The sequence below is a fragment of the Harpia harpyja genome, chromosome 5 (assembly GCF_026419915.1).
Source record: "Harpia harpyja isolate bHarHar1 chromosome 5, bHarHar1 primary haplotype, whole genome shotgun sequence".
Taxonomy (NCBI): domain Eukaryota; kingdom Metazoa; phylum Chordata; class Aves; order Accipitriformes; family Accipitridae; genus Harpia; species Harpia harpyja.
The window spans coordinates 47,312,856-47,339,382 of record NC_068944.1 but is presented as its reverse complement, the minus strand read 5'-3'; the positions used below and the strand labels follow the sequence as shown (position 1 = coordinate 47,339,382).

The window sequence follows — 26,527 nt, the reverse complement described above, 5'->3', positions numbered from 1 at the left end:
GAACAGGACACTTCAAGCACTACTCGGTTGGATGGGTGACTGGTAAAATGCTGGACTGTAAAGGAATAGGTAATGTATCTTGTTTGATGCTGCAGAGAAAACAACACAACTTATTCTGTGTTTTCAAATGAAAGACACCCAGTAATAGTGAACTGCTGCACGAGTGTGCAGGAGTACTTTATACCAGCAGTCTGTTGGTGTGCCATTAGCACTCCTATGTTAGGTTTTGTTTTCTTAAGTTTAGGTGGGCTCACCAAAATTCTGCAGTGGGTGAGAGATGTAAATGAATAATATGGGCTTGTCTTCATTATGGGCTGATCTGCTTGGATAAGCTCCGTAAATGGCTCAATGTCTATTGTCGGCTTTTAAGTACCTCACGGACAGGCTGGTTCTCTGAAGGGCTTGTGGCAAAAAACATTAGTAGTCTAACGGTGTGATTGGACCAGTTGGGGAAGGGGGATCAGGAGCATGTTCTTATGACCTGAGAGACTTCTGGGGCATATATGATTGCATATTTATTGTGCCAGTGCACTTCTACTGCTAGCTAGGCAGGTTTTTACAGTTTTGTGGACATTTCACACTATGTTCTCAGATAAGAGCAAAAATGTTAATAGGATTTCTACACAGCTTGCTACTTGCAGTTGCTTGTGTTTGAGAAATCATACTTTAAGTGTTACGCAATTACACTTGTTTGACAGCACCAGTCTAAATCTTAAACTTGGTTAGTCAAGGCCTGAGAAGGGAATAGTATCAACCTGGTGGTTGCCATCATCATGTTGAATTATTCTTATATTTGTCATGGATAACTGAATAAGGAGCCAGACTACAGCAGGAGCACAGCTTAACCATGCAACCGGTAACTTGTGTGTGGAAGTTCTGCCAAAAAATACACGTTTTTACAGCTTTGCAATTTCCAAGAACATGATGTGACTGCAAGGAGCTGTGAGACTTGAGAAATTAGAAAGGTTTGTGCTTCTCAGGAGGGACCACTTAAAAGTAACTAGTGTCCCAGAAACTTGTGCATAGCCACCTCTGGTGAATATGTACAATAAAGGCTAGATTCAGCTGTAAGTTTTCAAATTAATTCCCACATTTTAATATGTATTTATTGGGGGGTGTAATTCTCTCCCAAGTTGCAATAAACTTAAGTTGGGTTTGAGGACAAAAAGGGTAAGTTAGAAGCCTGGGCACTTGTTTGCTTTTGTAGCTTACTGAAATGTCTCCAGGCTAGTATCAAGTATCTTCAGTTGACTTCTGATATATGTTGTTTGGATCTGTTTTAAGCCAGCTGATGCTGTGAGCGTAGAAGAGGGCAGGGTAGCCCAATGAGGGGATTAGGCAGAAAAAATAAAAGGTACGGTATCCAGATGACCTGGCAAAAGATTGGCTGCCAGGCTTCTATATGAAGGCTGCCACCGAACAGTGCATGTATGTGTAACAACAGAAGTCAAAATGATGCTTCCATTAAGTCCTATCAAATCTGCAGTGAGGTTGCCAGGGGTGAAGGTATCTGAACCCTGTCTGAATTTAGAAAATTGGGCAGGATCTTAGGGGAGTGCAGCCAGCTAGCCATTTCCTTTGATAGTGTTAGGGATGTTTGGAATGGATTTATGTCAGCAAGAGAAGGCTGTTTTGACAAGGTGGAGCTTTCCATGCTTTGTTGTCTTCTGTTGGTAAGCTTAGCAGTGCTTCTAACAAATTTCACTCCAGTTGGTATTATGTGTGCATCCTTTGTGGGAGCACACCTGCAGATTACTGTGCTCTGACTATTTGTGGGCGACTTGTACAACAATGCTAAAGATTACTGTGTCCCAAGCACGGAAGTGACTCTCCCAGTGCTTTTGAAGGGCAAGCTAACATCTTTAGCTGAACCAACATGTGTTTGGAAGCTTTTGTGCCAGCTTTTGTCTGGACTGAGGAGCTTTACTAGGAGAACCCAAGAGCAAGCACTGGGGAAAGTTGCTGGAGGAATAAAGGAACCTGCACTGGAGTGGGTGAAGAGTAAATTGAGGAGCCTGAGAAGGGAGTTCAAAGACTTAACTTCAGCCTAGTTTCCCTGGGCTCTGTTTAATCGATAGATTAAACAGTAAGAGGAGGAGAGGCTCCTGCAATAGAGTAGTTTTAGCGTAGTGACACTGATAGCTGATTTGTCAAATTCAAGCTTTTCTTTGTATACAAGAGTGAACTATTCCTGCTGCAGAGGCGTACATTCACTTCCCTCCTGGGGAAAGAAGGGTCAGGAAGAAGTGGATGGCTTTCTAAAACATATTTGCCAAGAGCTTCCTCTGTGTTGAAAGTCTGGAATCACATGTCAGGCCCAAGTTTCTTGCTTATTCATCTTGTGAGCAAAATGTAAGTCAGTCCCTTTTATGCAAATACAGGACTTTTTTTTTTCCTCTAGAATCTGGCCCAACTGGACTGGTCAGCTACCTTTTTCCTGCAGACTCTTCACTGAAATCAAAGTAACTATTGTTGTAAATGCTCTTGCCTTGCTTGTCAGCTGTCATAATACTCCTGTACATTGAGAGATGTGTGGAAGTGCCAAGTCTCCTGTGAAGTCTCTGTCCATACCTCAGTTTAGAAAGTATGGGAGAAAATTGAAGTTTATTCTGTCAGCAGGTAGGTATTTGCAAATCCAGTTCACAAGATGAAGGGCTGGCCATAGACCTCCCATGGAGCAGGGCACCAGGACTCCTCATGTTCCCGAACAGTCTCTTCAGGGTTGCAGACCTTGGAGGATCTGGGTGAGCAGCCTGTGACTTTGTACAGGCATTGTCTTAATCACAGAATGGTTGAGGTGGGGAGGGACCTCTGGAGGTCATCTGGTCCAACCCCCCTGCTCAAGCAGGGACACCCAGAGCTGGTTGTCCAGGACCATGTCCAGATGGCTTTTGAGTATCTCCAAAGTACTTACCCTAAGCGCCATTGCTTGCATCAAATTACGTGCTGCTTGGTTGCTTAGATGCTTCTGTACTTCTGTCCTTGATAGTAAATGGTGCAAATTCTGTGCTACACCAAATCCAGGCATGAACTTGGTAATTTTGTGGCAAGAGCTAGTGTGTACCTCAAGCATTGAAGACTGTTTGCTGGTATTATTAAAGCATTGCTAAGACTACAGATGGTGCTTTTTTTGGTGATTATCCTTTCAGATATCACAGTATGTGATTCAGCCTAATATGTTATCAAATCTGCTCTGTTCTTAAAACTTCAATATCATTTTCATGGTGGGACTTGATATTGTGGACTGAGAATGGTGGGCTTTTCTGGAGCTGCTTTTCAGAAATGCAAGCTCCGGGGAGCAGTGTTGAAAGACGGAGGTTTGCTTTAAGAGTGCAAAAGGGCACTCTTGTCTTCTGAGGGAGGCTGGGAGTCACTCCAATTGAACTCACTCAAGTAAAGCTTTTAATTAGATTGCAAGGTTACATACTAAAACTTTGTTTAAAACAATCCCGTTCTGCACTACAGCCTTTTCTTCCTAATCTTTTCCAACTGTTATCTGGCTGCAGCTCAGCACTATTTCTCCAGTGTTTTTGACAGGTTCAGTCTCTTACCAGGGACTGGAGTCTCTGAAGAATGGCAGCATAACTGGCATAAGCAGCTGAAGTCAAATAACTAAATACATTCCTCTAAAATCTACCTGACAGTGTTTTGACTCTGTTAATCTCACTAGGGAATGTTCCTCTGTATTTGCAGAGTTTGGCCTGACTTTGCCAAAGTTGATGCAATGCCCTAACTGATCACTGGTTCTGGGGTGCTGGCTACTGTGTCCTTTGGCCTGGACTCTTCCCATAGGTTGGAAACACTTTTCACCTGTTACTGCTGGAGTTGACAAATGTGACTGCTTTGACCACTGAGACACAAAACTTTGCTGTAAGTCAGGGATTTCTGCCTAATGAAAATCTTTGAAGTCCTGGAGCAGGTGTCTTCAAAAGGTAGTGGAGAACCTGTGCAAATACAGAGACTGATACAAACAGGTTATGAGTGTTACTGTGGTATCAGCTTGTCTAGCCGCAAATACACAGGAGTGTGGATCTGCTTCCTCACAAGATCTCAGGAAATTAGTCTGAGTTTATTATTGGATGGGGAGGAGGAGAGAACTGCCTTCACTAAGACATGCGTCAGCAGCCTGAAATGCTGTGGGCTGAGGCTTTGGTTTAAGAAAAGAGCAATACTGGCAACTCTGTAATCCTTAACTGTAACATTCAGAAGTGTTTGTGTTACAGGGTGATACATCTTGGGAGAATACTGATCATTCCAAGAGGGTTTTGTTTGGTTGGGTTTTTTTTTGGGGGGGGGGGTTGTTTTTTTGGGGGGGGGGGGGGGTTTAATATGAGTAAGTGAAGGCAGCATTTAGTCTTAAGAAAATGTTGGAGAAGATATTTGTATACAAAGAACCATGCTGGACAATGCTGTTGCATCAGGGAGATGATGTCCAGAGAAAGCATGTGGGGGGAGGCTGAAGTAATGAGATTAATATGGTGGTGTTGAGTTGGATTCTGCTAGAAGACAGCAAATGCCTAAACCCTTAAGCCACATTCTGCTGACCATTACTAACAGGGCTGCAGAAGCCTGTACTCATACTGTTCAGCAACTCCTGTAACTGTGCAGCTCCATTCATGTCATGCACAAATCTTAGGGGCTTAAAGAGGTATCTGCTGTTAAAGGGAGGGGAGAGAGCACAACGTGGAAATAGGAGCACGAATGTACTAAGTTAAGGCTTGCTTAGTGTTTGGGCTTCTGTCCTATTGCTTCATGGCATCTTTCTCTCTTAATGCAGTTTTAAGGCCTTCGATCAGGTGCTGAAAGGCTTTACTTGTCTGTAAACTGGTAAGACTTTGAAGATCAAACTGATGCTGCAGAACCTAGATTGGCTTAAGATGCTTAAGTAGCTTTACAGTTCTTAAAATGGCTTATGCCCTATAAAACTCAGTTGGAGTGGGGAAAGGAGCCTGACTGTTGCTGCCTGATTGGGATCTACCTGGGAAAGATGGGGGTGGGGGAAAACCTGACTGGAATTCTTTACCCCAGCTGCAGTTACTGGAAGGCCTCCAGTCAGTCTTCCCTGTTAGCAGACTGTAGAAGATGCAAATTCAAACCAGGTACAGGCTGAGCAGGCAGTTGAATCTTAACAATCAACCTTGAAATAAGAGATTGAATATTTTTGCTATGCCCTCTAAACAGCAAGCGCCTCTTCCCCCTCTTTGGCAACAAACTCTTCCCCTCACCTTCCCCCATCCTTTTCTGCTTGCTGGAGTCATGGTAGGCTTGCCAAAAGTGTGGACTGTAGTGCACAAGCTTGGCATCTCTGTGCTTAAACAGGACACAAACACAGGATGTCCAAGATGTTGAAGGTGCGTACGTAGCAGCAGAACTCTGATTAGGCACAGATTTTGTGGATTGGTTATTTAGGTAGCTTTATCTGAAGTATTGTTTGGATCTTGTCCTAAGGTAGCCACTGCATTTGTCCAATCCCAAGGCATTAGTGGTAGTCTTTCCATTTTGAATTTAACTCCTTGTATGAAACCCTACTGAATATATAGCTTAGTTTCTTCAAAGTATTGAGCTGGGTTTGGTTTCTTGAGGAAAGAGGGATATAACTTTTTTAGGTATAAACGAACTATTGTTCTGCTAGCCCTAAAGGTGCAAAAAGCAGCTTCTCTGCAAGGCTACCATAACATCTTGTCCTTGCTTAGCTACCAACAAGGTGGTAGTGCTTTAATGCTATATTGCCTTACTTAAATTGCCTACTTAAACTGGGCTAAGGTGGAAGCTGCAGACTTGGGTAGCAGGTGGTATCTGAAGAAAGAACGATGATGTCTGAGACTAGGCAGGCAAATATCTGGTTAACAGTGTTTGCTCAAACTTAACAGTTTTTCTTGCTGTGCAGGAAGTTCCCTCCCTTATGATTCATGACCTGCACAATCTGTGCTGACTGTTGATGCTAAACAGTTACCTGGGAAAGCTTTAAGCACACTCTCTGACCTTAACAGAGGAGATTACAGAGGAGTTGTGATGGTAAGACTTTGCAGAGGCTTGCCAAGCCTTCCTGAGCCACTTTGTAACATTCAGCTGAATTTGTCAGTAATTGGTTCAACCATCCTTGACAGACGTTAACTACCTTTGTGCCAGTCTCTCAAACGCCAGCTCCTGAAATGGCATGGATGACTTAAGTAGCAACCTCTTATTTATCCTGAGTTGTTAAGGGCAAATGAGTGCTTGTTCTGGAAGAGCAAAATCTTCAGTTTTAATCTCTTGCATAGTGAGTAAACCCCCCCTGCTACATGTCTTTGGGCCAGGTGCATCCTTAAGACTTCAAGATGTCTTAAGGTACTGGCTTGCAGTTGATACCTGCAGTAACAACCAAGGTACACCTGTAACAATTGAACTTGCTATGCAGGGCAAAGAACAAAGATACTTGAGCATGCACAGTAACTACTCTAAGCCACATAACAGAAGTCTAAACTTCACCTTCAGCTCTGAAATTTGTCTTGCACTGGGAAGGTGTTGTGGTTTAACCCCAGCCAGCAACTAAACACCACGCAGCCGCTCACTCACTGCCCCCCCACCCAGTGGGATGGGGGAGAAAATCAGGAAAAGAAGCAAAACCCGTGGGTTGAGATAAGAACGGTTTAATAGAACAGAAAAGAAGAAACTAATAATGATAACACTAATAAAATGACAACAGTAATAATGAAAGGATTGGAATGTACAAATGATGCGCAGTGCAATTGCTCACCACCCGCCGACTGACACCCAGCCAGTCCCCTGAGCGGCGATTCCCCGCCCCCACTTCCCAGTTCCTATACTAGATGGGATGTCACATGGTATGGAATACACCATTGGCCAGTTTGGGTCAGGTGCCCTGGCTGTGTCCTGTGCCAACTTCTTGTGCCGCTCCAGCTTTCTCACTGGCTGGGCATGAGAAGCTGAAAAAATCCTTGACATTAGTCTAAACACTACTGAGCAACAACTGAAAACATCAGTGTTATCAACATTCTTCGCATACTGAACTCAAAACATAGCACTGTACCAGCTACTAGGAAGACAGTTAACTCTATCCCAGCTGAAACCAGGACAGAAGGCATGGTACATCTACCAGCGTATGGCTCTACAGCCTCAGGTCCACCTCAAGCCAGCTGCATGTGCTTTGAATTACTGTGAAGAGTGAGGAGGAGGAAGGCCATGCAGCGGGATATTTTGGTCATGGGAAGGCCCTTTAGAAAGACCTCATGATGAGCCTGTTTTCATAGTCTAGAGAAATCTTGATTCCTGCCATTGCCTAGCTGTGTTCAGACTGTCAAGAGCTGCTAAACTTGTCAAAAAGCTTCATGCTGCAGAGCAAAACCTTTCTTTTCAGTTCCGTGTGGCTGCTGTCTGTCACCCCCACTGAGCTTTGTTTCCTTGGGGCCATCACTTTAGTTTGGAAAGTTCCTTGGAAAGAAATTCCTCTTCCAAATGCGCCACACTAACAGCTAGAAGGGCCTGTCTTCTTCAGACTGCCTTTAGGCAGTATAGAGGGAGTGCTGCCTTGCTCTGCCCTGAATCCCTGGGTGTGCTAAGGAGCTACTGGGGAAGAAGCAGATAAACTGACTGGTATGGCTGGCAGGGGAGTATTTGTCTTTCCTGAAGTGGATGAGTTAGGGATGATGGGTAGCCTAGAAGTCGTCCTATAGCTGGTTTGGAAGGGTGGACTGCAGTCCTTTCTCCTTACAGCCGGATGGGCTTGTACATCACGGTAAAGACCATCAAACTTCCCTAGGTGATGAGGAAGAAGCTTGTTCAGCAAGACAGCTTCTTTCATCACCAGGTAGGATTTGTAGCTGAGAATGAGTGAGGAGCGACACTCCCGTAAACTCCTGCGGGTAAGAGAGCAGGAGGCCGATGTGTTTAGGCAGCTTGTTTGGGAGGTGCTATAGCAACCCAGCTGTATGGCCACTATAAGATAGATTAAGCTGAGCAAAGAGGGTAGTTTGAAGTAAGGAGTGCTTGCACGGTCCCTCTCTTGGCAACAATCTTAGGACAGTATTACTTCTAAAAGCTAGAGAATTGTCTCGGGTGACTTCTGGGCTCGTGCTCAGGCTATGCGTAAGCCAGGGCAAAAGCATGTGGGCCTCTCATGTGGAGGCTCAGATTTGTAACTCGGCAAACCTTCCCTGTAAGCCAAAGGTATGTTCTAGTGGCGGGTGATGTCCTGGACTTGTCTCTCTGACTACACTGAAGATGTGTTGAGGAGTTTGGCCCATACATGCTTCTGTCTGTAGCGGTGACAGGCCAGGTCAGCGGTCAGACTGGCAATCCAGATGTCTCTAGGGTCATGAAACCAATTTTTGCACAACAAATATGCAGGAAGAGTACCAGATCTTTTTTGAATGGATGGTATAGGGTAAAACTGAACACAGGGAGTTTCCTGTAAATGACAAGAATGTTAAGTGTTGATTCCAGTAAATGCCCTTGGCCAGGAAATGGTATTCCTGATTGTTAGCAGGGCTGAACAGATCTTCATAAGGGGTTCTTTTTCCTGTAATAGCTACTTTCAGTTGTTGTAGCCTGCTGGCATTGACTGGTGTTACACTGAATGATTCTCTGGGGTTGGGAAAAAGTCCTAGGGGGTAGCCTCACCTTCACTCTCTCTTTCTGTGTCGGGAGAGCAATGGTAGAAAATGCCCAGCTCTTCCAGTGTGCCACATCTGATAACTTGTCATTTTGCCTAAGCCAGTTAGTACAACTAGTGCCTGAGCCTTTTGTACAGAAGGCAGCCCCTGTCTGCTGAGTTATGCAAGGGAAGGCTGCAAAGCAGAATCAATAGCTATTCATATTAGCATGCTTGGTTAATAGTGTATTATTACTGTAGCCATGTAACAGTTCTCTGCTGCCTGTGGATGCTTTAACTAGAATCTGTGACCAAAGCTTTGACCTTTGTCAGGTGAACTTTGCAGTATTTCTGGCAGACGCCACAGCCATGTGTCAGAAATGCAGGGGGGCGTTATATTTTCTTCTTTTCAGTGGGTTCGGAAAATAGAGACCTGTGTTTTAGGCTCTCGCACTCTCATTGTTACGAGCCTGCAGGTAGTCTGCACCAGAAGCCAATGTAGGTCTGCAGCCTAAAGGAACTGCTCTTTAATTAGCTGGAAGGTCTGTTCCTGCACCCGCTGACTGCAGTGGAAATGGACAGTTAAAACTTCAGAAGTGGTACGCTTTCTTCTCGTATCCCCAGGGTGTACATTGCCCAGGCTTGACTTGGGTATGCCAAGGATTCTTCACTTCTATGGCTTTGAGCCGAGGATGGTGTAATGTCTCTGATCGGCTCTGTCTTAAAACATCACTCTTACAGTGGAGGAAAAGATTAACGTCCATTTGATTATGCTCCTTTGTCGGCAGGCTGCAATGAAGAGCCCAGGTGAAGGTGTGGGGTTGGGAGGAAATCGCTGTAAAGGTGATCTACACTGCTAGTAAACTTGGCTTTTTTCAGTGAAAGAAGCTGACCTTGGAAGAAAAAAAAAATGTAGTGAAGCACTGCGAAACTGTGCTGAGTGCCTCTTTTAGGTAAGAAGTACTTCTGCTTCCCAGGGCTAAGTCTTATACCCCCAGCATGAAGTCAGATGGCTTACGTAAGTTGATCTTTCTTTATGGTATATGTGTCAAAACATAAATACATTTCATCAGGACGATGCATTCCAGTGTTACCAGTTCCTGGCATAACCAGCTGCTCTAAATGATGCTGGCTGAAGTACTGAGGACATAGGGCAGTGCACTTCAATAATCTTTTTTTAAAAAAAAAACCCAACACCCCCCTGCCCCCCCCCGATATGTTTAGCCTCATGAGCAAAAATCATAATGCATGTTAGCATGTTCATTAAAAAACCTAGGTGGTGTTTATAGCATAGCCTTCAGAGATGAGTGCTGCTTTCTCCTGAGCTTGCACTACAGTGTGATACTTGGGCAGCAGAGACTGGGTTCTGGCTACTGGTTATTACACTGGTGGAAGCAGCTGGAGAAATAGTTATGCACGCAGAATTTTCCATTAATCAGAGGAAAAAGTCCTACACAGATGGTATATAGGATAGATTATGGCTAGTAATCCTTTTGTGTCCTAGAAGATTAAGGATATCCTGGTGTAGCTGCAGTCAGCTGACCTTTTTTTATTTAAATGATTGAAGATTCTTGATGCAATTCTGCAGAGGACCAAGGCTCTTCCAGAAGCCACAGTGCGCTGTGAATGTTTGTTAAAGGAACGGTCTGTTTAAGTCCAGCCCTGGTTATAAATTTACAGGAACTTAACTTTGTGCCATGTAAACAGCAGCAGCTACAAGATGGCCAAGAAATCACTTGCTACATGGCTCTATCTAATCTAACAGAGGCGTAAGAGAGCTGAATTTTATGAGGAGGTGTAGTGAGTGTCATGTGAAGAAACGGAGGGTTTCTGAATCCTGCTCTCCGGGTTGCCCCAGAAAGCAAAGATGAATGCTTCGGTGGAAGAAGAGGATGGCTACATGCTCTGAATTTTCTGGCATGGATCTATATGAGGATTACAAATCACCCTTTGATTTCAATGCTGGAGTGAACAGAAACTATCTTTACCTGTCGCCTAGCATAAACCTTTCTCCACCTGGATCACCTACGCTGGCAAAGTCTGGTAACATCTCTTCCCCCCCCCCGAAAGCTTAGTGATTAATATCAGTAAAAAGGAACTTCTCAGATTAAGAATCTATAAAATTTGGCTGAAATTCAGGTGTAAATGAAGGTAAAAGTTGACCTACTGTTAACTTTGGTAGTTTTATTAGCTTTGGTGTGTCATGTAGGTAATATCTCATGCTGTGCGTTTACCAGCTTTACCTTATTTGTTATTTCTTAATTCAGTAGAAAGGCAGTTTGAGGGGAAACAAAGTGAGCAAAAAAATTGGGAACAAAAGGGCAACTTCTGCAAGATTGGAGTAATTGGCCTAGTTTGACTATTAGCTTTTTTGCAGGGGACATAGGAATTGCATACTTAGTATGACTTCAGAGCTCTGGGTTGTCTAACATCTGCTCTTGCCTTAGTACTGAAAATGTCACCAGTTAATGAAAATGCCCTCTAAAACCTTTAGTCTGTTCCACCTAGCATTTAAAATGCTGTAAATTTTATGCCTGCAGATACTAACTGTACTTGTGCTCCCTTGAGTGGCTGTTTCGTGCTGTGCTGCAGTGGCATCCACCTAGTGCTTAATCCTACTAGTTTCTAGCTGGTAACCTGTTGTACAGAACACCTACAGCTGTGCCTCCCAACACATACTAGTCTGGTTTTACCACCTTTCCTTTCCATTCTGTGCTGCTGGACATAATCTTCCAGAGAAATTAAAAATATAGAAAGCTTAGCCTTACTTCGGGTGTGACAAAGCAAAGTTACAAAGGTGTTGACTTTTTTTGATGGGCTCATTCTTTAAAATCTTGAAATGTTCATCCCTTGGGGGATGTCTGTGTGAACTAAAACAAATGTCTCCATGAACTCGATGAGCTAGGGGCCTCTGGGGAACAGTGATCAGCATTCACCTCTGCGTTTACTGCATCTCCTACCTCTTCTAAAGGGGGGTTAGCAGTCCTTTGTATCTGGTGGTGATGCATCAGCAGAAGTACCAACCTTTACTGGGCTTTTTTTTCTTTTTCATTCACTTTGAATGAATATATGATTAGTGTTTGGGAGAAGCCCAAGAACTTTCTCCCCTGCGTTGAAGAAATATGTCTTGCTTTGGCTTTTTCACTGAGATAAATGGGAAGCACTTAAATTTGATCTTTCTTATATATTGCAAAATAAATATCCTCTGTAGCACTATGTATTACTCAAATGTTGGAGTGATCTTAATCTTGTAACAGCTTGTTCTCCTGAACTCTTAACAAGTGCCTTTTTTCTTTAGCTTTGCCAACTGTATAGTGATAGCCAAAATGCTCATTCTGAGTGTCTGACACAGAATATGTCCGTCTAAAGATAAAGCTTTGTGAAGGCTAACCCTTTCCCACTCCAGAGGCTGCCCATCTGAAATGACCAGTACTTCCTTAAACTGCTAATGTTTACTGCTAATCTCTGAATTCAGGCCAGAAAGAGGTAGGAACTTCTGGTCAAAATAGAGCACAAACTTGCGTTGCAACCAACCAAAGCAAACCACAAACCAGAAAACCTGAGTGTAAATTGAATAACACTAATGCTTTGCCTACCCTGGCAGAATAATAGGGACTTAAGTGCCATTTCCCTGAACATGATCTGTGGAATCCTAATCAACTAAATTGTTCATGTCTTTATTTGGTTTATTTAAGTAGATCTAATAAGCTGCTGGGATAATATGTTAATCTTAGAAATACAGACACCTAAAAACTGACCTTAAAACTAGGTAAGTTTTCCCAATACTTGGTAAGTCTTCCCATTTTTTTTTTCCCCAACATAATTTTTACTCTGTTTAAGGGTTTAAGAGATGTGAAATGCTCAGCTAAACTTCGTTATAGCAATCAGAGTACCAAACTGAATTTTAAGTCCTTTGCAACTAAAGATGCAAGACAACTAACATAATGAAAGGCAAAAAGTTGAAAGCCGGTAACAAGTTGGAAGTCATTAACAGCAGTTCTGCTGGTGAACAGAGAAGACCACAAGTGAGAAATGCTCTCTTAATAACAGATTGAGCCGAAGTATTTCCATCTGCTGGCTGACTGCTATTTCTCTGGTTTCTTGCCCCGCACCCCACAAAAATGCCTAAGGTGGGCTGTGCACCTTTCCTTATGAAGCTTGCTCAAAGCCAGGATCTTGCTGTCTGTCAGCCCTCGTTTATGGGGTATATTTGGGTTGTAGCCATGCCATTGTGGAGGTCTGTGGGTTGTTATCTGTGTAGACAACTGCTTCTTGGTCAGGCTGCCTAGCATGGCCTTCCCATAGCACAGTTGAACTGTGTCCTGCAAGTATTGAAGTGAACTGAGGAATGAGAGCAAAGCAAGCAGAGGTGAACAGTAACAGGGGAGGTACCAGAATAAAGACTGATAGGAAGGTGTTCGCATACTTCAAATGGAGCTAAAGAAAAAGTCGTAAAGGGGAGGGGGGCAGAAGGCGAGGAGAGGAAGGCATGGTTAGATCTACAGCGTTGAGGTATGGAGGACTCTAAGTAGCAGTGATTTCAAGTCTTCCTAAAAGGTCTAGAAATGGGAAGGGGAGGAGAGATCATTCCCTTGCTTCTTAGCATTGTGTCTTAAGTTCAGTGTAGGCAACAAGCAGTACAAACTCCCTTAAAACACTAGTTTTCCAAAGAGAAGGTACATTCCCAAAACAGAAGCTATTGCTGCAGGAGACAATCCAGCATGTTTTCCTACTGCTGGATTCACTTGATCTACTTTTGGTGAGATAATCCAGATGACTGTTCATAACCAGATTGAACAGACTTTCAGCTGGATGTGCTAATGCTCTTGGAGTCAGCATGGTCTTTGGTACTTGCAAACTTTCTGAAATGGCTTTCACAACAGCAAGCTCTGTAGTCCCTGAAGGGCCTGCAGATGGAGAGCAAGGGCAGGAGTCGGAGGCTAACATACTGGGGGTCATAGAGTGTCAGGGGAAAATGCAGTTTAAGTTGTTATTTTTCCTTCAGTATAGGCATATGTAGTTAATAGGATAAACAGCAATTTGACAAAAAGGTATGGCATTCTTAACCGTTTGATGTTAAGAAAAGGAAATACATTGGTGTATAAAAAATTATCTGATTGTGAGACATGAGCCGTAATACTTTTTTTTGGTGCTGTAGTGCTGTGCTTTGGTTTGGGCATTAGACTTGAACTTTTTTTCTGCCCTAGATTTCTGCCAGAAAATAGCATATTGGGAAACCTGTAGGAACTACATTATTTTTGTATAGAAGACAGATGTAAATCTCTGGGAAAATGTGATAGAAATATCATAAATAAATGCAGAATGGGGATTCAGTTGCTTTCTGTATGCTTCCTTCTCGGTGTACTCAGTGGTAACTTAACCATTTACAAATGTTCTGCCCATGTAGCAGTGTGCTTCTAGAGGACAAGTGTTCTGGACACAAATAGAGGCAGAAAACATACTGTTTTGGAAAGAATTTGTGGAATTGAGCTTTACCTCAGTTCAGTAACTTGATCAAGAAGAACAAGGCCTCTTCTTTTCTTAGGCTTGACAGCTGCTAGGAGCATGTTTCATAGAATACTTACAACTAATTACAGACTCGCAGAATCTTTTTTTCCCTGACTTTTCAGTTGATTGTGGTGTAGCTATTTGACATCAAGCCTCACAACGAAATCATAGTGGTGGTCTCATTGCATGTTAATGAGGCTTTGGATTCCCAGACCAAATGGCAGTATGGAGTGCCACCAGAAGCTGCTGAAATGAGGATGGAATTTTATCTGGTTAATTTCTATAGTGACTAGTAAGGGAACTCAACTTGTCTGAATTGTATATTTCTATACACATATATACACATACACACACACTCTCACCCTCTCTCCTTACAAACAAACAATCCTCCTAGTTTTAGGGTTTTTTTCTTCTATTTTGAGATTTTTTTTCAATTCTTTTTTACTATCTATAAAGCTATTTTTCCTCTTGAATAGATAATTAGTTCTGGGAATCTACAATCATTCCAGCATGCAGTCTCTCTGCAAACTGGTCTCTTTGCAAATCAGAACAAGATTTCTTAATTCTGGCAAACTGTATGTTTAAGTGTCAGCTACAAAGATTCAAAATGGGAAATCTTTTGCTGGAAAAATTTGTTTGTTGCATTAAAAGGTGTTTAAAGTGATCTTACTGCAAGCACTAAGGAGTAAGAATAAATGAATCTTTAAAGTGAGTGCATCATAGTAATATAAATAATATCATTCTCCTTCCTTTTCCTGATGCTGTGACCATAGGGATGTTTGGGATTCATACAGAGGAGTTTGGCAGAGTTTTGGTTTCTGGGTTTGGAAGGGGAAGAGGCAGCAGTGTGAGTGGATGCACATCCTCATTAGACCCTTCTCACCATTCCACCGGTTTGTCTGAAGTGACGGCCTTTTGTTCCCAAGCTCCTTCTCCAGGCTTCCCATCTGTCTTAATGTCCAGGTGCAAAACAGCAGCTTACTTCTGGTTCCACAGTACCTATGACTTTCTACCACAGTGGTCCCAACTACTAGGGATAGAGAGATTGAGCAGGGTAAGGGAAAGGAGTTTGTACTTGCAGTGCAACCCTTTTCTCAGCTGTTGCTGAGCTTGCTTTTTGCCATGACTGCTCCCAGTGTGCTGAGAAACAGACATTTCTTAATCTGATCCAGAGAGCAGGGAGGGAGCCTCTGCATTGGTCTCGAGCACCTCCAGTGCTTCCAGAGTTTCTGTGCCGCATGAGCAAGAGAGAACAGAGAGCACATGGACTCCTGGGCAAAGGCTGTGTAGGAACTACTGGTTGGGACATAGCATTCTGTGCCTTGGTTTTTATCAGAGTAGTGGCATGCGTTGTTCTCAATGTGTTTCCAGTCTCTTCTTAGAGCAGCAGTTGCAATTACATTAAGCTTTAATAAAACTTGATAGAACAAAACAGCCAGCAAAATGCCTCTAGTTTCCTGTAAGCACTCGGGGAGCGTGACTTTGGTGTCCTCTCATCAGTTTTCTTTTGTCCACTGGCACAAAAGGGCTGTATATTAATATTAGCTGCTATCTGGCAGACATGTGATGATCTGAATTCTAATGGTTTATTCACCTCAAGGGCTGCTGAGAAGTGACTCTATGCCTGAGGTTGGAGAGGATGCTGCTGCTACAGTTGATATGGCAGAAACACTCTCAGAAGAAGAACAGGATGAGCTAAGAAAAGAGCTTGCTAAGGTAAATATCTTGCAAATAGTTCTTAAACTGGTTTTGAGAATGAAAATCTGGGATAATGCTGTCTTTGAACATACAGTTAATGCTTTGCATATTTATTCTGTGAGTGTGTGAAGCTGGGTATGGCTGTCCTGTGTATTGCAGGGAGGGAAAGGGAAGGTGTCAAGGAGAAAAGAACAGCCACTTCTAGCTATGGGGAATTAAGCTAGAAGTGCTGAGTGTACAGATCTTAAACCAAGATGCATAAACGCCTTTTTTCCCCTCAAGTGAGAAGGGGGTAAATAAGCTGTCAAAGAGAACATGGTTGGAAGCCAAAACCAGGTATTGTCTCAACTGTTGTGGAGTAACTAAAGCTGTTGTTTTCATGAAGGATGCTTTGTAGTAATATCTGTGTAGACACTGTTTTGCTAATGTCTAACCAGGTAGTCTTGTCCATAGTTCATATAGCAGAATTTTTTTTAAGAGTGAGTTAAAGTAGCACTGTTTGAAGGACAGTCAAATATTCAGCCTGATACATTGTCCTGGTTTTGGCTGGGATAGAGTTGATTTTCTTTCTAGTAGCTGGTACAGTATTATGTTTTGGATTCAGTATGAGAAGAATATTGATAACACACTGATGTTTTCAGTTGTTGCTAAGTAATGTTTAGTCTAAAGTCAAGGATTTTTCAGCTTCTCATGCCCAGCCAGCCAGAAGGCTGGGGGGGCATGAGGAGTTGGGAGGGGACACAGCCAGGACAGCTGACCCAAACTGGCCAAAGGGATATTCTATATCATGTGATGTCATGCCCAGTATATAAACTGTGGGGAGTTGCCCGGGGGGGGGCAGATTGCTGCTCAGGAACTAACTGGGCATCGGTCAGCAAGTAGTGAGCAATTGCATTGTGCATCACTTGTTTTTTATATGCCAATTCTTTTATTATTATTGTTATTATCATAAGTATTATTTTCTTTGTTTTTGTCCTATTAAACTGTTCTTATCTCAATCCATGAGTTTACTCCCCCCCCCCCCGCCAATTCTCTCCCCGGTCCCACTGGGTGGTGGTGGAAGTGAGTGAGCAGCTGTATGGTGTTTAGTTGCTGGGTGGGCTTAAACCACAACATACATGCATTTCAAAAGTTGTCAGAGTCAAGCTTTATTGAGTCACCAGTCTTTTTTCTTTTGTAGCTCTATGTGACTTTAGGACCCTAATAATAGACACTAACTTAAGTCTAAGGTTGGCAAACAAACGTTAGCTGTGAAATAAGCACATTTAATGCAGTCTTGGTTTTGGTAGTCCTGAGTATTATTTCATGCAAAACCAATCAGCTGAAGATGGTAAGGGAAATCTGGTCCTGCTAGGGTACATCACGTTGGACTTCAGACAGGTATCCAAACCAAAGGTACATTGAAGATCTGGTATTTCCTCAAAGCAGCTTAAATGAGTGGGCAGCCTGATACTCTGAAGTAGGGTGGTCCAGTCTGGATGAGGAAGTAGGGTTGGATGTATGCCTTCACCTTTGTACACATGGCCTTAGTGCCTCTGTCACATCTATATAGCCCGCAGAATGGTATCATAAAACTGTTTTGAGATCTCTGATCATGATCTGGTCATGCTTCTGTGAGAAGCTTAAGTGACCATCTATGTAAAGAAGGAAGCATACAAATGATACAGTTTTCTAGTTGCTGAACAGGTGCTGTGTTTTTGTTGTGGGTTTTTGGTTTTTTTGGGGTGGGGTTTTGTTTGTTTGTTTTTGTGGGGGTGGGGTTTTTTTGTTGGTTTTTTTTTTTTTTTTAAACTGCTCAGTCTGTCTGCCACCATTTCCACCCCTGCTCTGGGGAAGGCACTCCTCTGGCTGGATCCAGCCTGCAATTGCTGGCTTAAGCCACAAAAGAACCTTTCTGTTCAAGCAAGGAGACAAAACTTGTGTATGGATCAGACATGCTCTGAGCTTCCTGATACTGGTCATACATTGGTGTCTCTTCTGATATGGAAGGAGAATACAGGCTTGGCGATTGTCCCAGGTTTGACTAATCTTCAAGCTTCACATAGGCTAATGTTGTCTAAAGGTAATGATTTCTAACTATATGGTCTTTTAGTTACCAACTCCCTTGTGCATATTCCAGTAATAGCTAGCTGTAGGTAGATTACTTTCTCACTAGCTCTTGTTGTAGACTATGTTGGATTTCCCTTTTAGTATTTAGAAACAACTGTGAGGCAATGTTACAAAAGCGTTAGCCCTCCCATTACTGATGCCTAGTAGATGTTTTAATAAATACATAGTTAAATGGCTGGGTATATTGCTTGTTAACTTACCTCTCATCAACTCTGCTGCCACAGGTGGAAGAGGAAATCCAGACGCTCTCACAAGTGCTAGCTGCCAAAGAGAAGCATCTAGCAGAAATCAAGAGAAAGCTGGGAATTAACTCATTACAGGAACTAAGGCAGAACATTACCAAAAGCTGGCAAGATGTTACATCAACCACAGCGTATGTACCGGTTCACAATGATTGTCTCAGCTGTTGAGGTGAAAACTGTGTAGTACTTGTGTCACATCTAAACCCTCTGTTCTTGTGAAATGAGTGTAGATAACACAAAGTAAGGTTGCACTAAAACTTATCTGGATAAATCATCATAGATTTCTTTCAAGAAGGCCCCTACTAGCCATATCATCTCATGCCAAATAAGAATGATTGACCATAATATGGGTGATTCTAATACACTTTTTGTCTGACAGATCTGAGATACCATTACTGAGATACCAAGGTGTCCTAAGTCCAACAGAATACCCCTCTTTTCCAGCCTGAAAAAATTGTTGTAAACTGAGCTCGTGCAGGAATAGCGCAAAGTCACAGTTAATGTTCTTGCCAAACACAACTGTTAGCTTATGGTCTAGAGTGAACAGCCTTCTGCAGTTAATGAGTATACAGAATGTAAGAGGATGTACCTCAAACTTTTTATGGTGAAGTTTATTAACAAAACCATTCAGTACAAGATTTTAGACGCTTGGCACAAAAAATAGACCTCTGTTCTTTTTCAGTGTGTGTGCATGGTGTTGTTTTCTTGGGGTTTTTTTTGTGTGGGGTTTTTTTGTGGTTTTTGTTTTGTTTTGTTTTTTAGAAGTCCTACAATAGCAGATAGCATCTGTTCTGGGTGCATGTTGGTGAACCTGATCTGAAGTCAGAGGTGGCAGAGATGCTGTAGCCAGAGGGGACTGCAATGGCTCAAAATAATCTCTTAAGTAGCTTGTCCATTTGACCCCAAAGTTGAAGTATACCTCTGGGTTTGATACAAATTTACATATGCTAAAAGGTTCCTTATGTGTTCTATTAAAATAACTACAGACTTAATTTTATTTGAACACAGATACAAGAAAACGTCAGAAACCCTGTCTCAGGCTGGTCAGAAGGCTTCTGCTGCTTTTTCATCTGTTGGTTCAGTCATAACCAAGAAGTTTGAAGATGTCAGGTAGGTTTCTTTAGCTTTTCCCAAGTAGTTGCATTTTTTTATTTAAGCAGGTGATCACTGAAATAAATTTATGCTGTTAACATACCTAGCACTTCTAAAAGTTAATCTATCAAGAACCCTCAGTATGTTTTAAGAGAGCTGAGCGACTTGCTGCAAAATCTGCTTGTTATGTCCTCACTGATGCAGAAGAGTTCTGTGGTGTGTATTTTATATATGCAAGAGAAGCAATGTATGCTATTACCTCCACTGCTACTCTTATTTTTCTGGTAGGATTGCAGGTGGTAGTGTCTCTGCCTGCCTCTGTGTGATGCACATAGCATTGTCAGTTCTGTTCTCTGACTTTCTCAGCTAGTGGAATACTACCTTTAAACAACTAATGTCTTTAACTGTTTGTGGTTTGGTTGTTGGGTTTTTTTGTCTTGTGTGTGATTCCCTTCAGGTGTGTTTTATTTCTTTGTAAGTGGTTCTACCTCATAGCAGTGGCTTGATTTTATTACCTTTTTCATAGACTATTGGCACTTTTTAATTCTTAAATATTGGCATACAACATATTTTGACCTTGTGTCAACTGACACAGCCCTTCATGCAAATTAGGTAAGTTTGGTGGTCATTTTTAGCACTATTGTAAGATGCACGTAAAACTCTTCCTGGATGCAATCCAATCATATTCTTAGCTTACAATTCTTTGTTTGATTATATAATTTTTACTACTGGAACATATACAACTATTCATCTCTGCTTGTAATTTGTTGCAAATAGTGGATCAAACTTATTTTCCAATTATTGGACAAATAAAAATTCACACATTCTAACAGAATATTGCTGCATTGGAAAGCAGTGTAATAAAATCAGCCCTCTGTTTTAAAGTGCTGCCATTAACCTCTTTCTTGCTTTCTGAAGTCTAGTGACAAAACACTTTGAGGTGCAGCCACACAGTTACATATTTTTCTTCAGATTTATCAGAACTTCCTTTCTCTCTTTAATGCTTACTCTGGCATTGTGCAGACTACAGGCATTTTCACATTCCTTTAGGTAAGGTGGGCGCAAGAATTGTTTCTGAAACTAAGCATGTAGTCAGACTGTCTCGATTAAAATCTTTAAATAAGTTTTGTCTGTAAAAGGTAATTTCTTTTTTTTTCTCCAGTGTTAGTTAATGTAAAACTGAAGCTCTTTTAATGTCAGGGAAGATGTTTCTTCATGTTCACCTGGTAACTATCCCAGAACATGAAATCTTGAGAATACATAATAATCAGTTAGTCTCTCTTCCTTGTAAGAAAGGAATCTGTTGAATTTTGTGAAGACACAGAATATGGTTTTGAGGTCAATGGCATGCAGAACTCCTCCTTCTCTTTGTCTGTACAGTGTTTGTGCCTTGACAGAGTAGAAATTTTCCCTTTTTTGTGTCTATTACAATGACTGTTTAGCATTGTGACTCTAATCAAATTACTAGAGTCTAAATGTAAAATAGTTTATGCATTCTCTGTTCATAGTTTGTCCAGTGAAACAGTCCTTATCTTTGACTTGATTACTTTAGCAGCTCCAGGCACTGCATATTTTAGTTACCTTGTCTGCATTGCCTTTTATCTGCCTAGTCTAAGCAAATATGCAATGTTAAGTTTTCAGTAGTTAAAATTCCTGTGTAGCAACTTCTGTCTATTGCCTCTCATCCTGTCTATGCGCACTTCTGAGTCTGGCTTCATCTTTTCTGTACTCTTCCACTAATTAGCTAAAGACAGCAGTAGGACCTCTATAAAGATGTAGGGATCTGGCTCCTAGAATACTAACTAGGAGCTATAGCCCCAGGGGCAGTGCCTGGGGAGGAGATGGGCAGCAGCACAGGATGCTGTCAGACTCTGAAGTGAGCTCAGTTTGCTCAAGTATAAGAATAGCAGCCTGTCTGAAAGACCTCCCCTTTAGCATCAGTAAGACAAAGGGAGCCTGGAAGATGTCTCTATAACTTTTGGATGCGGAGCTCGGCTGCTCACTTAACAGGGTTCACCTTTCTTAAGGCTATGGTGTTCCCTTACTAGTATTAGACTATTGCATTTGACAAGGACCAGCAGAGACTCATAGCTCTCTTCTGGCTTCAGCAGTTTAATATCTCAAAGGAAGAGTGTCCTAATTACTCAAGTTAGTGCCTAGGTGGGTGTTGAGTACTCTGTCAGAAACTGGGCCACTGGGAGGGAATGTAACAGGGCCAGAGGAGTCCACACTGTTGTGCTTCTTGGGGAGAATCACAGCAATTGAAACTCAAGGTGGTGTTATAAATACAGGAGCAGCTGGGTTGAAAAACAAAACGAAAAAAGTGGGAAGAATTAGTCCTGTTCAAGATCTTAGTTGCACTTAAACAGGAGATTAAAAACCTTAGAGTTTTTTGCTTTTGTGAGGACCAAGTTCATCTGGGATTCAACCAGTGAATTCGGGTCCCAGGTTTATGTGACTACTCAAGTGGTGTCTGCTTTTAAGACTGCGCAAGTCTGAACTTTCTAAAGTTTTAGATGCCCAAGTTGTTTGCTGGAAATGAGAATTGATGGGCCTGATACTTACTTGAACAAATACTGAATATGCAGGTGCATTTTTATTCTTAATCTCTTATGTGGCTGCTTCATCGTGGCTTTGCTTTTCTTGGACTGTTTTAGCTTAAGGACTTCTTAGCTGTAATGGCATGATTTCTACTGTGTTGGACTATTTCCACGTTCCATGCAGCTAACATCACATGCAGGTCTTAATTCTTGCATTGCAAAGTGATTTTGGAGGGAGTTGTAAAAGGGAGTAAGGCAGCTGGTAGAGCTGTGAACTTGGAAAGTACTGAAATAGAGAGGAAGAGAGGGGACTGGTAGTGTGAAGTCAGTGCATTATTGCTTCCTTTTTGTGTTTGTTTCCTCTGCTTTTTGTTATGTTGAAAATGAACTCTGTTCTTTCTTAGGTTTCTCTTAATACCTTTATTCTCCGTTATAAGAATGTTTTGAACTTTAGATGAGCTAGCCATCCTTGTGTATGCAACATCAATATTATGTGCAAAAAACCAGTAGTACCAAGATGTAGTGCTCTGCAAACTTCCTGAGCAATCGTGACTTTGCACTTAGCTCCTCTTGCACTGCATCCATATTACGGAGCAGAAGTCCTCATCTTTGCCCTGTTCTGAGATTGCAGAATAACTTTCTTTGCTTGCTTTGGAAATCTGATATGATCATGGACTCCTAAATACCATCATTGATCAGCATATCAGCTGGAAACCTAACTATTAACAAAAGCAAATAACTAGTGCTTATGTACTCTTAAGCCCATGTTTTCCAGGCAGGGACTCTGGCATACCTCCTTGTGCATTTTCAAAATGTGAGGCAATGTAGTAGCTATAAAAAATAATCACGTAAAGGATGAGATAGCTTTTAATGCAGCTGGAGAGCAACTTATTGTGACTTTTTTGGTTTTACATTTTTAAAAAGCTAGCGGTTGGTTTGCTTGTGAGCATTGTAAAAAGGGCTTCTCTTCAAACCGCCCAACTTGATGGCCTAGTTCAGTGAGTGCTTTGTGGCATTCTGTCATTTGTGAAAAGAAATACAAGTTCTCTTCTTTGTAAAGCTTTTCAAGGGTTAATCGTGCTTATTTGCACTACTTGAAGAACAGGTGATTTGATGTTAAAAAAAGATGAACTGCAGTTATCTAATCAAGTTGTCTTGCAAAACAGATCATGCTGTGCTAAAACTATATACTGTCTTATGGTGACACTTTACAAAATGGATACTGAGTATACGTAAGTGTATTGTACAACAGCAAGTAAATCCTTCATGAATGTATGAATAGTTCTTCCATTAAGTGATCTCTATGAGATTAAAGTAAACTTCCCTAGACACCTTTTAAAAGATCTGCAGTACACCACAGGTTGTTGCTCTTCTGTGTGAGCAGGTCTACAGATTGTAAATATATATATATATGGGGAAAAGAAGGTAACTTTTACCCTCTTTACCCTTAAACTTCTTGCAGGGGGAGGGGAAGTGGCTGAGCGTGACTGGACAAAGAGAACTAGTTAGTATCAGCGTAGTTCTGTTCTAAAACTTGGCCCATAGCAAGACCAGAACTTGTAGTAATCCACATCACAGGGAGGAATATAAATTACACTCCAGAAGACAATCAGCTTCTACGTGCTCTGGAAAAGCTTGTGGAAGCCAAACCATCTGTGAAGATGAAACAGCAGAAATGGGGTTGGGGAAAGGGATGGAACATGGCCACACATTACTGATGTTGTGTCAGGACACCATCTGGCCTTTGTGTATCTGATTCACAGTACACTGTACCAACAAACCAACCTTCAGTTGTGCATCTGCCTTAAGGGATCCCAACCTTAAGGGAACTTTTAATGTGTGTAGTTGTTTTTTCTATCACTGTATTCTACTGATGAGCCTCCTGAAGGAATCTCTTAAAACTCATTCTGCAATGAACACAGAACCTTCTTTCTTCTGTGAGTGTGTCTTCCGTTGTGCTGAAATACTAATTGGAGTTTTGGAGGTGCATCAAATGTGAGAGATTTTTGTTTTGGTTTTTTCCCCCTAGCAATTGCCTGGAAAGTATTCTCTTGAAGTACATCATAAAGCCCAGTCAAAATTTGACATTCCAAATATAGTTATGAAAAACGGTGATCATCAGTTTTTCTAACTTACTATTGTGGTATTTTACAAGAAACATTTAACATACAAGACTAATTTGTATCAAGAGTAAACAGGGGTTTTCTAGAATATGGAACTAAATTAGATTCCAGATGGTCTTGAAGTTATTTGGGAGCTCCTTAACCTATATCCAGTCACCTTCTAGGAGTAGGTGTGTATTGTCACTAAACAAACAGTAACTATATAGGAACACTGGCAGGTTACAGAAATCCTCCATGAATTTCAGAACAGGGTTGAGACTAGGATTTTCTCCCTGCCCCCAGCACAAACCTGACCTTGAATATAGACTGATGTGACTGCTCTTGCTAGATAATTTATACTGACAAGCAGATAATTTGTATTGATGAGTATGGAAATCTTACACTGAATTGAAATGGAAGCCTTCTGAATGTAGGAATAATTCTTTCAGTAGGAAGATTATTTGATTGATAAGACTCGAGTGCTCACTTTCTACCTGATACCATCAAAACTGTAAATGCAGCATGACTGTCATTGCTTGAGAAACTTAATGAGTAGACAGACTGTTGCAGCTAAGCAGAATATGTACTAACAAGCATGGCATTTGAATCTTTCTAAAAAGGAAAATAAGTTGTTGCAGCTTTTGCTCTGATGTACTTGTGTGTATGCATGGCTAAGCAATTTAAAAAAGCAAAACTAAGCAGTTACTATATAAGACTGCATAACTGTTTGGCTATTTATGAAAGATAGTATCCAGAAGTCAGATCTCTAAGCTCTTCTCAGTCTATCACTTAAACTAACTTCTTGCTTTCTTTTTTCTTAATGCTGGCATTTAGTATACGCTCCATACAACATTCAATTAGCATGCCTATTATGAGGTAATGTATGCATAATCCAGCTGTTGGGTTTATTTCTTTTCATGTGTGGAATCAAGTCAAACTTATGTCAACTAACAGATTTAAAACAAAACCAAAAAACCCACCCAACTTTGTAATGGATTTCCTGCACTAACATATAGGATAAAATTTATTTCTGCTTAATGGTGGTGGTTATTGCACATCTGGAATGTGACCAAGTGCACTTCCCAGCTGTTTGGAGAACTATAACAACTTTTCCGTGACAATTAGAAATGTAATGCTACTAAATGATTCCAAGTTTAAAAGGCAGTAGCTTGGCATTTGTTTTGGAACAATGAAAGTGAGTAAAAAATGCTGTGGTTTCACAAAAAGCCTCTTGCTGAGTTGGAGTGCTTGCCTTTTTCTCTCCCCTTGCTTGGCACTGTGTCCCTCCATCTCCTGAGAGAGTCTGGTTTGATATATATGAGTGTGTGTGTATGTGTGTATATATATGTCACTGTGTGCTTTCCCAAATGAAAGAGTGCTACTAAGCGTGGGTGACCTACACAAATACCAAGCAAAGGGAGAAGGGAAGCTTAAGACCCTTTTTGAAAAAACCCTCCTGTCTTTCATCTTTTATATAATAATTTTGTTTTGAATCTGCCACGAATCCTTAGTCCCGGTCTGCCAAAGGCAAGCATTTTCCGTCCTGCATAAAGGCAGAAGAGGTGTACAAGCTGTTGCACAAATTTGCAAATGGCAGTGGCAGCTAGTTGGAGCATTAAGCCACTTCTCTGACCCTAATAAATAATACACTGGCCCTAAGCATTGAAAATCCCAAGTGGTCCTGTTCTTCATATGCAGAATTTACCACTTGTAATCACAGCTGTCTCCAGCACTTAAAAGGCAAGGGGGAGTCTGTGTTAAATTTAGCGTGTTAGCAGAAAATGCCACTGCAAACCATGTTTTGTTAATTGAACCCGTAGCCTATTAAACTGAACTAGTTTTCCTATAACAAGTGAAAAATCTCTGATGACAAGCTTTCTTCAGCAATAATATACTAGGCTAACCAGAAGTGATGACTAAGCTTTTCTGAACAAATCCTTTAAGACAGAAACCTGTTTGAAATCACTGGGAATAATAAGCTAAACCTAAAATACTTGCTACTTCCACCTTCCATGTTGTGATGAAAGATCCTATCACTAAACCTGGCAATGCTTAGTTGGCAATGCCAAAGATACAAATGAGCTGCAACTTGAGTGTGTTTGAATTTTAGTTTTGTAGTACTTGAGGAGATCCAGATCTAAACTATTTTTAGGCTACCCTTAAAACAAGGAGAGCGCCCCAAACAAACAAAACTCATGCTGACATTGGAAAAAGCAACTGTCTGCTTGTTTTCTGATGTAGACTAATCAGATATGTTTTTAATTGTGTGGTTCCTTTTTTTTATTTTCCTAGAAATTCTCCTACTTTCAAATCCTTTGAGGAAAAAGTTGAAAACTTAAAGGTAAGCATTACTAAAAGGCCTCTGTGATTGTGGAGCTGTGGATGTGGAGAAAAGACTGAAGTGGACTCTGGGTAGCCTGTTTTTTAGTTACTGGTAAACTGTTGAAGATGCTTAGATTACATCTTTTTAAGTACTGTGGAAATGGCTTCTCTGCCTAATGATCCAAGAATAACAAAATGGGCTTCCTGCACCTCTTACAGGAGGATGCCCTTAACTAGGAAGACAAACAGCTAGCTAAACTGCACAAACACCTAGCATAACATACCTAGTATTATGTATCCAAAATGGTCTAGGCTTTTATTTCC

The 26,527-nt window shown here is 41.5% G+C and overlaps 1 protein-coding gene across 5 annotated transcripts in view; it reads left to right on the top strand.

Annotated features, from left to right (window-relative positions):
- Positions 1–26,527, top strand: part of TPD52 (tumor protein D52) — a 130,435-nt gene that overhangs the window by 14,278 nt on the left and 89,630 nt on the right. The window contains exons 1-7 of one of the 5 annotated variants that reach the window (XM_052786749.1): positions 10,155–10,633; positions 15,699–15,814; positions 18,130–18,278; positions 19,156–19,257; positions 20,263–20,289; positions 24,716–24,757; positions 26,174–26,222. In XM_052786749.1, coding sequence (XP_052642709.1) covers positions 10,462–10,633; positions 15,699–15,814; positions 18,130–18,278; positions 19,156–19,257; positions 20,263–20,289; positions 24,716–24,757; positions 26,174–26,222 — 657 coding nt within the window. In that variant the 5' untranslated portion in view covers positions 10,155–10,461. Of the gene's footprint in view, positions 1–10,154; positions 10,634–15,698; positions 15,815–18,129; positions 18,279–19,155; positions 19,258–20,262; positions 20,290–24,715; positions 24,762–26,173; positions 26,223–26,527 lie in introns of those variants that run through there. The other 4 variants (XM_052786752.1, XM_052786750.1, XM_052786751.1 and 1 more) reach the window with 4 other exon arrangements.